This window comes from Grus americana, chromosome 6, assembly GCF_028858705.1.
Source record: "Grus americana isolate bGruAme1 chromosome 6, bGruAme1.mat, whole genome shotgun sequence".
NCBI classification, from domain to species: Eukaryota; Metazoa; Chordata; class Aves; order Gruiformes; family Gruidae; genus Grus; species Grus americana.
In genome coordinates this window covers 40,270,518-40,284,869 of record NC_072857.1, presented here as the reverse complement: position 1 = coordinate 40,284,869, position 14,352 = coordinate 40,270,518, and the positions used below count along the sequence as shown (strand labels likewise).

At 47.0% G+C, this 14,352-nt stretch overlaps 1 protein-coding gene across 6 annotated transcripts in view; it reads right to left on the bottom strand.

The window, feature by feature from the left end:
• The window catches only part of COL6A3 (collagen type VI alpha 3 chain), a 63,715-nt gene that overhangs the window by 9,568 nt on the left and 39,795 nt on the right, over positions 1-14,352 (bottom strand). For all 6 annotated transcript variants that reach the window (XM_054829516.1, XM_054829510.1, XM_054829511.1 and 3 more), the window contains 22 exons: positions 14,247-14,291; positions 14,095-14,148; positions 13,866-13,928; positions 13,419-13,484; positions 12,677-12,730; positions 12,008-12,043; positions 11,457-11,519; positions 11,074-11,136; positions 10,294-10,356; positions 9,592-9,654; positions 8,737-8,787; positions 8,153-8,188; positions 7,985-8,047; positions 7,775-7,837; positions 7,082-7,114; positions 6,924-6,972; positions 6,145-6,638; positions 5,406-5,505; positions 4,210-4,908; positions 2,837-2,945; positions 1,834-2,099; positions 304-564 (listed from right to left, as the gene is read on the bottom strand). In XM_054829516.1, the coding sequence (XP_054685491.1) occupies positions 304-564; positions 1,834-2,099; positions 2,837-2,945; positions 4,210-4,908; positions 5,406-5,505; positions 6,145-6,638; positions 6,924-6,972; positions 7,082-7,114; positions 7,775-7,837; positions 7,985-8,047; positions 8,153-8,188; positions 8,737-8,787; positions 9,592-9,654; positions 10,294-10,356; positions 11,074-11,136; positions 11,457-11,519; positions 12,008-12,043; positions 12,677-12,730; positions 13,419-13,484; positions 13,866-13,928; positions 14,095-14,148; positions 14,247-14,291 (2,794 nt within the window). The remainder of the gene's footprint in view (positions 1-303; positions 565-1,833; positions 2,100-2,836; positions 2,946-4,209; positions 4,909-5,405; positions 5,506-6,144; positions 6,639-6,923; positions 6,973-7,081; positions 7,115-7,774; positions 7,838-7,984; positions 8,048-8,152; positions 8,189-8,736; positions 8,788-9,591; positions 9,655-10,293; positions 10,357-11,073; positions 11,137-11,456; positions 11,520-12,007; positions 12,044-12,676; positions 12,731-13,418; positions 13,485-13,865; positions 13,929-14,094; positions 14,149-14,246; positions 14,292-14,352) is intronic.

The window sequence follows — 14,352 nt, the reverse complement described above, 5'->3', positions numbered from 1 at the left end:
CACAGTACAACAAACCCCCGCTCTGGGACTGGCTTTAATTCTCCCGGAGTCTGTGTCAACTTAACACCACTGAAGTGTCAACTTGCATTTGCCAAATAAAAACATTCGCAGCATTTCATAACCGGGTCCTGCTGCTGGTCCGGAGGATGCCAGACATGTGGTGACACAACTGAGCATTGCCAGGGCCGGGATTGTTGGTACCAAGTGATTCCCCCATCCCTTACATGGGCTTTTTTCCATTTTTTGGTGTCCATTTTATGGAAAAAAAAAAAAAAATAAATGTTTTCCTCAAGAGGTACTTACTCGTGCTGAACGTCCCTGCGTAGGTTACTTTGGGTTGGGATTTCTGGTAGCCGGTAATGACGACAAAGTATTTCTGTCCGCTTCTGAGTCCTCGGATGATGTGCTCGGTGCCGGTCAGGTTTTGCTTCTGCACCAGAGAGTGGTCATGCGCTAAGGTGATGGTGATATCAAAAGTGTAGGTGTTGTGTGGCTCGGGGCTGGCCCAGCGCAGCCTGGCACTGCTCTCGGTGACATCTGTGATCTGGATGTCGTGCGTCTTCGCTGCAATGCAAAAATCAGAAGAAACACTAAGCAAGGGTTTGAAGAGGAAAGATCTCAAGGGGAAAAAAAAGCATCTCAAGTGCTACAGGATCTCCTTCCAAGTCCACAGCAAATAAATTTGTCTGCAGCCAGTTGTGGCGTGTACAAACCAGGTTGTGACTTTGCCATCTCAGACGCCCAACCCGGCACGCTGCAGGGAGGCTTTTCTTCCAGAGCCTAGATGATGTACCAAGTGGTTGGTTTATTTTTTAATAATCTGCTGCAATCTAGCAAATCAAAGCAAAATTTTTCATGAGATTTACACAGCCTTAAATGTGATTCCCAGCACGACTTTCCCGACAACTGTAAACATGCCCAGTCAGATCCTTCTCTAGGGCGCAATGGATTCACTGATCTGCTGAAGCAAAGCCTGCTTAAGATCAAACATAACCTTAGAAAGGTCAAACAGGCTATTAGGGAAAGGTTTTCCTGCTATGGCAGAGTATTGGGCGAGACCTTTATAAATGCTGCTTGGAAGAAACAGTAGAGCAAGAAACACCCAGCAACGCTTGTTCCCTGCGAGCTGATGAAAGCATTAACCTTGCAAAAGCTGAATGGCTTTTATTTATTGCTTTTTAGTTATTATTTACACGGAGACATGCATGCATCGACTGGTTAAGCATCCCAGTGCTTTGGTACTTGGTGGGCTAGCGCAGAGCTGCCTGCACCCCCTTGCAAAAACACATGGGAAAACTCTTTTACATGAGCTGTGCTCACCTGAAAGACCTTTACCATTCCCAAATAGGTCTCCACGCTGATTCGGTGGTGAACTAACCCAACTAACTATTTATATTAGCTGACGGAGAATTCAAACAATGCCATTGTATGAATCACCACAAATAGCAAAACTTAGCCAAGGGGTAACGCTAAGAGGAAAACATAGAAAGCAAACGGGCCGCACTAGAAGGAGAAGCGCTCTGAGGTTGTACTACTGAGCTAGGCAGCAGAGGATGGATTGTCCCATGTTTAGATGTCCCGCTTGTTATGCCTAGAGGCAGCCCGTCCCCCATCCAGTTTTGCACAAAATTGTCAACACAAGTTGACAAAGCCTCAACCCCCCAACTGCAGATTTCCAGTTTTGCACCTAAAAGCTTGTTTCTGCAAGCATGAAATTTGGCCTCTCGGTGACATTTCCCATAGGAATAATCCTCTTGGGGAGGAAGAGGAGCCACAACTGTGGTACGGACAAGCGAGAGAGCACTGCTCACGTGGGGAGAACCTTTCACGTACCGCCTTGTCTTCTCCTGCCACTGCCCGCCGCAGTTCCCGTGGTGTTCGTGGTGGTGCGGCCGGCGGCTTTGGCGTGGGAGGCAGTGCTTGCCGTGCTCTGCGCCGTGGCGTTCACCTGGACCGCGGCGCTGGCTGTGGTCTGGGCAGTGGTGCTGGCAGTGGTGGTTCTGGCACGGGTGTTGGTGCTCACAACAGGCTTGATGCTCGCACCGACCATGGTGCTGGCACTTATGGTCTGGCTGACGGTCACGTTGGGTGCCACGTACCTGTCAAAGCAAAAGCAGCTGATATGGCGCTTTCCCCCCACCACCACTATATCAGCAGAATTTTGGAAGCGGAGATGAGTTGATGTAGGCAAGAAACCCCCGGAGGTCAACAGTCTGTCGGCTTTAGGTATGCCTACAGGCAAGCAGTGACAAGCGCTGCAGAGCACTGCCTATCCCTTGGGGCACAAGTCTGTCTGCAAGCCAGCCTTACACACGTAGGAGGGAACTCCGTAGACAGGTCTGTAGCATGGCTGATTTCAAGGGGCTCGACCTTCTAAAGCCGGCACAGATCTGTGCCAGCAATGAGTGACACAAGCTTTCACTTCTGTTCATAAAATACTAGGATGTATTCTGTGATGGATCCTGAATATCAGATAGCACAGGGCAGCCCACCTCTGAAAATAGCTCCTGGAGTGGAAAACCCCAAATTAATCGTATTTTCTGAAATTCCTGACGATCTGCATGATGACAGTAGCATATACATCCTTCATATCCTTTATACATATATAAATATGGAATTTAACACAAATTTAAAATTACACGCATACTTGTCTACCCTTTCTAGCAGATATATCTGGTTTGATACTAAAGGAACCGGTAACATGCTGAGAATCCTGATTGTTATCACTGAAGTTGCTTTTTCTATCTTTTTCCAAACAGGGACCAGGAAACGAGTGCTTCTCCCCCAGACAGGCTGTTAGCAAAGCTCATTCTCTCGCAGACAAACCACTACTTACACTGCTTTGTGCCTGGTGTGCCCGGGGCTCTGGCTCTTGGCTTGCTGCTCACTCTGGAACCACTCGCACTGTTTCCTTACCTCTGGAGACAGGTAGAAAGCAAAGTCGCCTACAGACAGAGAGAGCCTGGCATTAAACACTGGCGTCGAGGGTGGTGGTTACCTACCAACACCACATTACATGTATTTCTTCCTGATTTAAAAAAAAAAAAAAAAAAAAAAAAAAAGACTTCTCTCCTTGCTTGCTCTGATAAAAGTTATGGAGTATCTCGTGATGTTTGGCGTGGTTACTGCAGCATCCTGGGCTGGGAGATTTGTTATTCCGGTTTACAAACACGAGAGCAGTAACTACAAGATGCCAGAGGGCTATATGTCTTAGTCTGTTATATGTAAACAGCTTGCTTATAACAAGGCACTTCCAACCACAGAGTTAATTTTTTTTTTTTTTCCAAGTGTTCGAAGTTTCCAGGACCCCTGTAAGCAGTAAGTGGAAAAAGCATACTGAGAAAATCTAAACATTTATTTTCAGGGAAAGATGTGCTCATGGTTGCTTCCTATTTAGTGCAAGACATTCCTGAACCAGTGGTTTCTTAGCCCAGTAGACTGGTTTTCAGGATTTTTTTGATAAAAATAGTTTTCCTAGAAAAGGCCCATTTCTTGTCCTTGCTGGCCAGGTCTGTTTAGGATCTCCGGGAGCTGGCTCTAGCTGCAGATCCAGCCTGGGGATCTGAGATGCAAATTTTCAAGGCACAATCTGCACATCCCAAACATAGCAGTATTGTTTATCCCTGAGAAGGAAATCCTGCTCATCTGGTCCTTAAATCTACATACAGCAACTCCAGATCAGAGCCTAAGCCATCCAAATGCCTTCTAGACATGATGTTTATGCTGAAGTCGGGAAGAAAGATTTGCTGGTTGTTCAAGGAGCACGGAGGGAGTGCTAGCAGGCTGCTGGGCCGCAGAGGGCCAAGTGCCCCAGCAGAACCATACCCTATGGGACTTGTTGCAGATGTGACCAGCAAGCCAAGCAGGATTAGGTCAGATCCCACAGGTGAGCCCGTGGAGACCAAGTCAAACCAGACCAAAGTGCAAACGCTACTTGCCAGACCGACAGACTGCACGGGATGGGCTGTGGAGGCCAAAGTGAACAAAAACCAGACGTATTCAACTAGGCAGGCCTATGAGCAGCAACAAGCTGACCAAACAGTACAGAACATATAAAACCAGACCAACTTCAGTGGGCCCCACTGCCCAAAGAGTCAGGCTAGAGCCCACCCAACCAGCAGGCAGGTAGACTACACCTGGCAGATTAATCCCTCTGAAGTCACATGTTGCCCCTTCCATAACACTTTAGCTGCAGGATGTTCTACTTACTTCTGATAAAAGATGGCAGCAGTCTCCCAAAGCGTAGTAAGGGCTCTTCATGAAGCTCTCCTGGTTTATGGACCAGCTTGAAGAACACATCGCTTGGCTCATTAGCTAGGGTATAGATATTCTTGGCATTCACCTTGCTGCCAATGCCCAAGACAACAAAGAAGTACCCTTTGCATTTTGCATCAATAACAACCTTCTGCAGGTACTCAAGTTCTTGTTTATTCACTTTTCCAGTCATCATCAGAACTATGACTTTTAGATCCCGAGGGTTTGGTGCACTTTCAAAAATATGAGCCATCGTGTGTTCAATTGCACTTCCCATAGCCCTTGTGCCATGAAGCTGGGTCATTTGGTTCTGAAGGTAATTAATGATCTTCTCTTTGGATCCAAAATCAGTTAGCGAAAACTCAGTTTTTACTGGTGGGAAGCTTGAGTTGGTTTCGTATTCATAAGGAGCTTGCTGGAGAACCGCTACTCTTGCATGGTGCTGAGATACTTTTGGCTCAGAGCTGATTTCCAGGTTACTTATGAGGTGGGAAATGTACTTCTTCATCTCGTTGAACTGCAGAGGGGTGGTGGACTCTGAGCTATCCATGATGAAGGCCATGTCAGTGTCTACATCTGTTGGGGCTGCCCTTCTGTCTCTAAATACAGGTCTCTGACTACCAAAACCACAGATGGGATCAGGGTCACACACATCTAGGGAAGAAATACAGTAGGTTTCACCTGGAGGAACTCAAAATGACCCTCCCTCGTCATTGTAAAAATCTCTTGTCATATGAAATACTATCAAGCCATGGACATTCACGGGTCCGTTACTTGATACCAAAGTCATTTCATCCCAAAACACAGTCAAACATTTAGTATTTTTATGGGCTCCTTTGTCCAAAGGGATCCCTGAAGCACTCTGTCATAAATGGCAGAGGGCCATATTTTACAGCATTTAGCTATTGGTATTTGGGCTGCAAAAGTGGGAACCAGCCAGAAAAGGAGATTCTCTTTACAAAGTGGAGAATGCCCAGAGAGCCTCATTCACAACGCCAATGTTTTCTGCTCAACCTAGGAATACGAATCCCTTGTCTTCAGCAGCAGAAGGGCTGACTCCCAACTGGGCTTCCCTTCCACACCACTAACAACTGACTGCTATGCAACCGAAAGAATTTGGCACTGTCTAGAGGAGAAATTGGATGCTTTACCCAGACAAATGTGACAAGTCAAGAGCCTCTGGATAGTTTCATTCAGCTGACTTCCGCTGGCTGGAAGAACAATTGCATGTCCAACCGCTGTGTTGTTGATCTGGTTAGATGCAAACAGAAAAACACGGTGTTAGTAGTGCTACCTTCTATTATCTTCAGCTCAAAGTAGGGGAGGGCAATCCACAACTCAGAGATTCTCTAGTCAGCATGCTACTTTTGGTGGATCCCATTTGGAGTAACCTAATGCCCCTGGTGTCACTTAGTGGAACTAGTTTAGAGACCTAAACTCCAAGAAAAAGGTCAAGCACTTGAACCAGCACTCAGAATGCTTGTCTGGGGCTTTTTTGTTGCTTTAAATCTCTGTGCATCCACTCTCCCTCAGCCAACAAAGCCAATGTACTTCTACCTTCCCGCTCTTTGCCTTTCTGTGAGACCTTTCTTGCTATGTGGACTAACTTTTCTTCTGTTTCATACCACACCTGGCACCCTGGAGCCATGGTCTGGGAAACAAATGACTCATCATAGCCTCAGTAGCGTTTCACAGCATACACTGTATTTTGGATTTCTCTCCTAATAGACATGCTGGATGAGTATGACCAGCAATGCTTTCTCAGCGCTAAGCACTTGAAAGGCCTGTGGAAGCCAACCACTGCCTGTAGGAGCAAACGCCATCAATCCCCCCGGCAAACCAGACTGAAGTCATGAGCAGAAAATGAAAGAAAAGGTGAATGACCCCAACCTCCAGAGCTCTGATGAGAACTGGGTCCTGCCTGCTGGTGAGGAACACAGGCATGACCCCAGCATCGTAGAGTTTCAGCACGGCGTCGTTGAGCTGTGGGGAGGCTCTCGTGTCCCCGTTGCTGAAAAAGACAGCCACCTTCCTCATAAGGAAGCCACTTCGGGCACGCTTGAAGGTATTCCTGGCCACAAAGGACATGGCGGTCTCCAGGCTCCGTGGCTTCGTGGTCAGGGTCGCCTGGAAGTTTTGGATCTGCTGGAGGAGGCTTGATTTCTTCCTGGCATCAGCAAAGCGGATCTCCGTGGTGACCTCGTTGTTGTAGGTGACCAGAGCTACCCGGGCACCCCGAGGACAGTTGCTCTCAGCAATGGTTAAGTTGTTGACCACTCTGAGCACGGTTTGCTTCATCCTGTTGAAAACATCCCTCACGACGCCCGAGGAGGTGTCAATAGCGAAGGCCAGCTCAGTTGGGAAGACAGGACACTCCTTGGGACCTGCCAGAAACGTATGTTGGGAACAAATAGTGCCTCAAATAGTTGTCAAGGTGCAAGGACCATGTCCTTGGCAGGAGTAAATCATTCATACCGCGTACCTGGGGAGAAAAAAAAATTCTGGCACACGGTCACATTGGGGTAAACCACGACAGGTTTAAAGAACTGAAGGTGACTTACCATAGCAGCAAGCTGTGGAAAAATGGGGGGGAAAAAAGCAGCTTGGTTAGTGCCATTTGTGTAACACGATGGACATACAAGGGTAGTGACAGGGAAGTAGCAAAGCACTGGTGTACTCACGGCATTTGTCTTTGATGTTCCGCACAAGCGCACATTGCTTTAGAAAATAAAAGAGAAGGAGAAAGGGAAAGAAAAAAAAAAAGAGATATGTGACACAGCCAACAAAAGAGTATTTCAAAACAAGAGATAAATGATGCCACACTTACATCTCTGGATTCTCCTTTATCGCCTTTAAGTCCCTGTTTGAAAAATAAAGTAAAATTGAGTGCAATGTGCATTTTCAGGGTGCCCCATGGACCCATTTGGAACGATTATTTAACCACGGGTTGTGCAGAAGCTAGGGGGAAACCTGCCTGTTTTCAGTTGTATTTCCAGCAAGAGTGGGAAACGTTTTACCCTCTGAGGAATAAACCAAGCTGAGGTCAAACCCAAAAGGGATATTTACGATGCTCTAGGTTCACATGCAAAGCAAGCCAAGTCCTCTTGGCCTTTCTAGGATGCTCTGTGCCAGTCAGATATGGTCACGGACCATATCCCGTGTGGAGTGATAAATGATAAAGAGCTGAGAACTTCCTAGAAGGATCTCTAAGTGGCATATGGCCCTGGGGAAATTCTAGTGCCTGGTAAGAGCCTCTCTCTTGACTTTTTCTTTCCGTTGTGCATTGCGGTTTGAGCACAAGTGATTATTTATCAATGATAAACAGCTAGTTAGGAATTAGAGACACATCCAAGACAAGTAAAGATGAATTTGCTCAACTTGAAATTAGCAGAAGATGGAGGTGGGCATGTTTTTCAATCCTCGGCACTAATGGGGACCACTACATTTCTCAGAGAGGCAATCAGGACTCTCTCCAGAGGGGAGGCCAGAGGCTCCATCACCAAATGCAAAGAACACTTACGGATGGTCCAGGGTATCCAACCTCTCCTTTCTGACCAGGTGTCCCAGGATCTCCTGCATTTCCCTAGAGAGGGAGAGAGAACAAAGAAATCCTTCTCCATGAACATCTGCAGGAGGACTCCCAGGAGCATGAGTCAACAGAGGGAAAAGATGAGCACATTTCTCAGGCCGTTCATGCAGAGGGGAAATACTGTGTCACCGTCCAGCTTACTCTGCGACCTCTGTTTCCTTTAGGGCCAGGGCCTCCAGCACCACCACGGTCACCAGGTCCACCCTTGTTGAGGAAAAACACAAATAGTAGCTTTAAATCTGCACAGGACCATAGGTAGCAGCTACATTGCTTGGAAAATTAATGTATAGCTCACGGGTTGCACCGTACCTTGGGGCCTGCGTAGCCTATGAAGCCACGTTCTCCCTGAAACAACATAAGGGTTTATTTGAATATAGAGTTTTAGAAAATGAACCTGATTCTGCAGACAGATCTGTAGCAACTTCAGGAATTAAACAATGGAGGAAAAAGAGAGAGAGACACTGCAAATTCATTTTGCAATTTTGTTCCTCATATGATTAACGAAAGCAAACATCTACTCTTTTTAAGGTCTGACTGCTCCTCTAAGGCTAATTTCAACTGTAGAGGAGCTGCCAGAGATGCTGGCATATCGTCTTCAAAGCCCCACAGACATTCATGGGGCTTTCTGGCTAAAAGGTACAAAAACACTGTGTCTCCTCCTTGGAGGAGCTGATTTACATGGGCAAAACCAAGACAAAGGAAGAGGGGAAAGGTTTGAAGAGCCCTGCTTGATTTTTTCACCAGGGTACACAAAGGGCTGATTTCTGCCCCTGTATTAAGCCTCTCTGACTTCACCCAGGCTCTGCCCTTGCCCATCCGCATTGGAGACCATGGATACTTCCTTGTCCTTGGTAACTCGTGTTAGTAGATAGCCATGCTGAACAAACACCTACCTTTCTGCCTTTAGGACCTGGGCCACCAATTCCATCTCGTCCATCATCACCCTAAAATTGAAAAGCCAAGGTTATTAATACGCTGTCATATATGAATAGCTTAAACCTCACAGCGACATCAATAGAAAGAATCCACTGATGCCACAGGCCTTTGAGAAATCCTTCTTTAGATGAAATTATTGCCAGGAAAAAAGCACAAAAAGGTGATGCCAAAACTACAAATCTGAATTAAAACTTGCTTCTCATATACATACAATGTGTAAAATCCAGATGGAAGTCAGCAACGGGAAGCAGGTTAGGAGGAGACTCCCCAGGTCAGCCAACGCTAGGGGTGTACTTACAGCTCTGACCCAATCTTGTCCTCCCTTACTCTGTGCAAACCATTTTTTTCCTCAGTTGGCCCCTCACTATAGAGAGTAACGAGAACCAGGCACCATGAAAGGGCTCACTTAGTCTACACATCCTCTTTCTAGGTTACCTTTGACCAGGGTGTCTACCCATGCCTCATGCAATGAGCCAGGACAAGGCCAAGTAACTCCATACAGGATGCCTGCTCCCTGGGCTACACCTTGCTAATAATCTTCTGGACAGCCTCTGCCCTTCAGACTCATCTCTGAGATGTTACAAGTCACTTTTCGAGTAAATATAATTCACCTCCTCAAAGGGACTACCATTACCAACTATGCTCATGCCAGAAGAAGACGTAAGGCTGATTTTCCTCTCTCCTATTGTACTGTGGAGGATGCAAAGTCCACAGGGAGCTAAGTTCTCTTCTGCGAAGGGCTGTGGTCTGTTTGCCGCTGGAAAGGGTTCAGCCCAGCATCCTTAAAGGCATGAGTGCGTGGCCACACTTACCATCTCTCCTCGTGGGCCCTGCTGTCCATTTGGCCCTTTGGGTCCAAGGTTTCCAGGCTCACCCTGAAAACAGGAGCATCTGTTAAAGCATGTGCTGAAACTGCAGGCAACTGAGCCTTTCCCACCCCATCAGCACTGGCTTCTTTACATAGACCAGTCTGCTGTGGTCCCTGCAGCGGGAAGTCTTGGCTGGACCTACACAGCCAGCAACAGTACCAAAGTGCTTGGTCTTTAGTAGGACCTTTAGTGTTTTCAAGAAAGCTGAGCAATGGGAAATGGTGTTTGCTTTTTGTAAGCACTGCAAAAGTAAAAGCTCCCAAGCTCTGCAGATTTTGCCAGTGCAAATGGGCAGTGGAGGAGCCGTGAAAATGAAACAGTGCGTGTGAATCTGGAGAGATAAAACCACCTGGAGAGATCCAGCACAACCACCTTCCCATGTGGGCATTGGCTGAGAATCTGCCCTGGAAAATTACTTGGAAATCTCAGTTACTCAATTAATTTTGCTTCTCTGTTCGACGAAATGGGAGCCTAATGAAACAACAATAGCACAGACCTTGCTCTACTCCACACTGTGCAATCCAGTGAAGAGAAGCTAATTTCACTCCAGGATGTTAATCTCCAGTAATTACTTTAGCTCACTCCTATCCAGAAGCTTTTCATTGCTGTCTTAGTTGCTGATGCCCCTTGATTGTGAAGACATACCTTTCGTCCCAGGGGACCGATCCTGCCCCGCTCTCCTGGGGCTCCTGGTGGTCCACCACCAGCCTGGAACAGAAACAAGGAGAGGCACATTGGCGATGTATCAATAAAACTGGGTGCCAGAAACTAGGGGATTGGGTGACCGTAGAAATCATGTATTAACTACTAGGGCTGGTGCCTCTCAAAGCACCTTAGGAAATTCAGACGTGTAGTTCACAGTTGGGAAGAACAGAAGGACCAGGTCAGCTAAATGCAAATATCAGCAGCAACCTATATTGTCCCCAGAGAAACCCTCCAGGAAATGTGTAAGCAGGAGGGGCAAAGTCCCACTCAGGATGGGGAAATGCAAGATGTGTCTGGCTTTATGGCCATGAGTCTTGCTGGGGCGGGCAGCAGGAGGTACAAATAAATGATGGGGGGCCCCCGGCAAGCACATGAGACGGTCATGGTCTGGTATTAGAGACTGAAACATCACGAAGGATGCTCTGCCAGTCACTCGGGGTTGTTCTTTAATTAAGATTGCAAACCATAATGGGCCAAATGCTGAAGGCCTGACTCCTTTATGGTTGCTTTTAACTCTATCTTTTGTAACTCTTAATCAAAACATCTCTAACGTAAGCTGAGAGGAGGATTGTACTGAAAGAGTATTATAAGAGAATGAAACAGAGTTAGAACCCTAGAGAGGGAAACAGGAAGACACATCAGCTGCATCTTATTAGCCCAGCGAGATGTTCTTGCTGAGCGCAGTTGGGTCAATGGCTGAGAAGCAGCAGAAGGGTTTACCCGGGGTCCAGGAACGCCTTGCTCTCCTCTTATGCCTGGCGTGCCGAGCTGGCCAGGCGGACCCTGCGTGGGGAGAAAAGGAGAGACTGTGTCAAAGCACACGGACAGAAACACGCCAGTGATACACGAGGTCGCACGGGGAAGAAACACTACAGCACCCAAGAGATGGTTTTCAAACATGTCACAACTTGGGTGGTGCGAATGCAATGGCAGGCTTGATGTCCCAGGGCAGGACAGCCAGGCCGCAGCACACCCAAAAATAACCAAGCCCCAACAGTGCTTGCTGCTGAGACTCTTTGAGGGAGCAGTTGTGATGAAATAATGCAACAACATCACGAGAGAAGACATTTATTTTGCTTTCTCAGTCCCGTAAGCTCACTGACCTGTGGGCCCCTCATGCCTTGTTCTCCTGCCGGCCCCTCTTGACCAAGCGAGCCCTTGGTACCCTTGAAGTGCAAAACAGGACAACCAGGTTAGCCTGGGGGGAAGTGGTCAATACCGTGGGAGGGAAAGGAGATCTCAGGGCATGGAAAACTGCTTTACAGCTGCGTAAAAAGCAGGGAAGAACAGTTATTTCATTGCAGAATATGGTTATAGGAGAGAACGAGCACAGAACTGGTGGGGTAGTTTGCCTCCTGCAATCAACAGGCATCAATCTCCTTTATGCTTTGGCTCCGTTACGCTGCTCCAGCAGCACACGGAGACGAAGCATCTGAGCAGGGAACGCTGCAGAGGACAGACAGCCCCAGGCACGTGGATGGCTGGTTTTGCACGAGTCCAGCAAGGAGCGTACACAGAGATGAGCCGGAGGAGGAGGAGGAGGGAAATTTGGAGGACAGAGGAAGAGCAAAGCCCACGTGTGTCTTCTCTTGGCACATCCGTCTTGGCTGGTGGGGTGGTGGGAGCCCCGGGTGTTGTCCCCATCATCGCTTACCTTAACTCCTATCGTTCCCCTTCGTCCTGTCATACCCTGAGAACGAAGAAACATTGAGACTTGTTGCACAAGTATGTAAGCACACATTTCTCTATTGCTTTTAGATCTGTGTAGTGCCACTTATCTCAGTCCAAAATTACATTTGGATAGTCTAAACTACTGGGGAGAAATGGAGAGTGAAAACCACGTGGCCAGCTCTCTTAAATCCAACTTGGGCATGTTTTCTCCTTCCTCGCATCCCCCGACACTCCACCACATAGGTGAGTGGCTCCGTCACGCGTGCAGGAGTGTGCCACAGTCCATGGGCCACGTGCCCCGAGGGCCAGGCGGCAGCTGAGCAGCAGGGAATGCGTCCCCAGACGTCCCAGCTACACCAGCTCCAGCTTGGTTTTTGCCTTTTAAAAAACCAGCAGCCGAGGCACATGCCAGAATAAATCAGATGTAGCTCAACTGATCTAAGCACAGATTTACTTGCATGAGAATACATTCAGGATTAGACTTTTAAAGTAAAATGCCTGGTGGTTTGCTGACTTTATTTTCTTTTTTTTTTTTTTCTTTTTTAGGTTGAACTCCTGATGCTTGTGAAACAAAATACATGGGAAGGCAGGAGGGGAAAAGTTATTGTCAATCTAAGCTCGGCCCCCGCTGACTGCTGGTTTGGCAGCTCACCTTCCTCCCGACTCCACCGTTTTGTCCTTCCGGCCCCGCCAGTCCTGGCTCTCCCTAAGGGAAAAGCAAAACTCAAGTGAGAGCCCTGGGAAAATAGGTTCAGTTCTCAAAAAAAAAAAAAAAAAAAAAAAAAAAGTCCTTTCGTACTCTCACACAAGTTACTCGTTATTCTGCAACGGTGGAAATGCTTTAACAATACGCAGAGACTTTCCATCAAGTTTCTGAGCTAGCGCAAGACGACATTCCATTCTTTGGGAAATGTCTTCTGACATTTTAAGACACATTTTTATTCTGAGCTGATATGAAAACAAATGACGTTTGAAATTTTCCAAGGAGCGTGTGGGTTGTTTTTTCCAAAGGTTTCAGGTGAATCAGGATGTTCAGATTTGATATCATCTAAACATTTCTCTATATATGACCCGCAACAACACATGAAGGTGATTTCCAAGTGGAAAGTTGTTTTCAGTGACAATATCCCAAAAGGCATTGTAAAATTATAATAATAATAAATAAAAAAGCACTTTTTACACAAAACATCTTCCAAACTGACATCTTCCCAGAAAAAATTTTGGTTACAAAACAACAACATTTTCTAGTGGAAAAATATTCCATCTGACAAGGCACGATGAGTTTAAGAAACTTTCACCTTTTTGGCAGCATCCTTTTTTCTTACTTTCCCTGTCCCATCCTATTGTAAAAACAAACAAAAAAACCCAAAAAAAGACAACAAAGAAAACTTTACCATTGGTCCGATTTCACCCTTTTGGCCTCTGGATCCCCGTTGAGTATTATCAACTCCTGAATCTCCCTGAAATGAGGAACATCTGTGTAAGTGGGACATGAAAGTCAGACATCATAAACTGCTCTGCTATAGCTCAGAACCAACTTTTTTTTTTTTCTCACTTTTTTGACTGAATTAGATGAAGTATTATTGGTGTTTTCAGACAGACACCGCTTTTCAACTGGGAAACTGAAGAAGGGGAGGAAGAGGGATTTTAATATAGTGAAACAGTGATTGACAGATTGGTATCAAGAGGCGTGTCACCCACACGTCATCTCTGAGCCCTTGCTCTGTCGCTGGACCTGCCCCTGTCCAGCGACATTTAATAAGCCTGAGCGCATGCTTCCACCCCCCAGGACTGGTGGAAATTGGGTGGAAAAATCAAGAAGATGCCTCAGCAGTACTTACCGGGTCTCCGCGGAGCCCACGGTCACCTCGTTCTCCTCGTTCGCCTTTAACTCCCTTATCACCCTGCGGGAAGAGACCGAGAGTTAGCAAGAGCAGCCCTTGCCTGCTGAAAGCATCTCTGCCATGGTCCTCAGCCCCAAGGGGAACGTGATGGCTTTCCACCCTCCCCTGGCTCAAATCCACCTTTTCACCATCATTTAACCCCGTCGTGAACGTGATAAAAGCCTACCCTTCTGCCCGAGTATCCCTTCTCTCCAGAGGAGCCTGGCAAACCCTTGTCTCCCTACAAAAGAAAAATATTTTAGAAGAGTATTTGCCATTTTTGGGGTCCTGCCACTGAATCATCTTGTCATAAAGAGAAAAGCAATTTAAATGACTGACCTCTTCTCCATCAATGCCATCCAGACCCATTTCTCCCAGTTCTCCCTGCAGAAGAGAGGCGAGGGGCAAATGCTCACCGAGGGAAAGGGGAACGGGGAGGGGGATA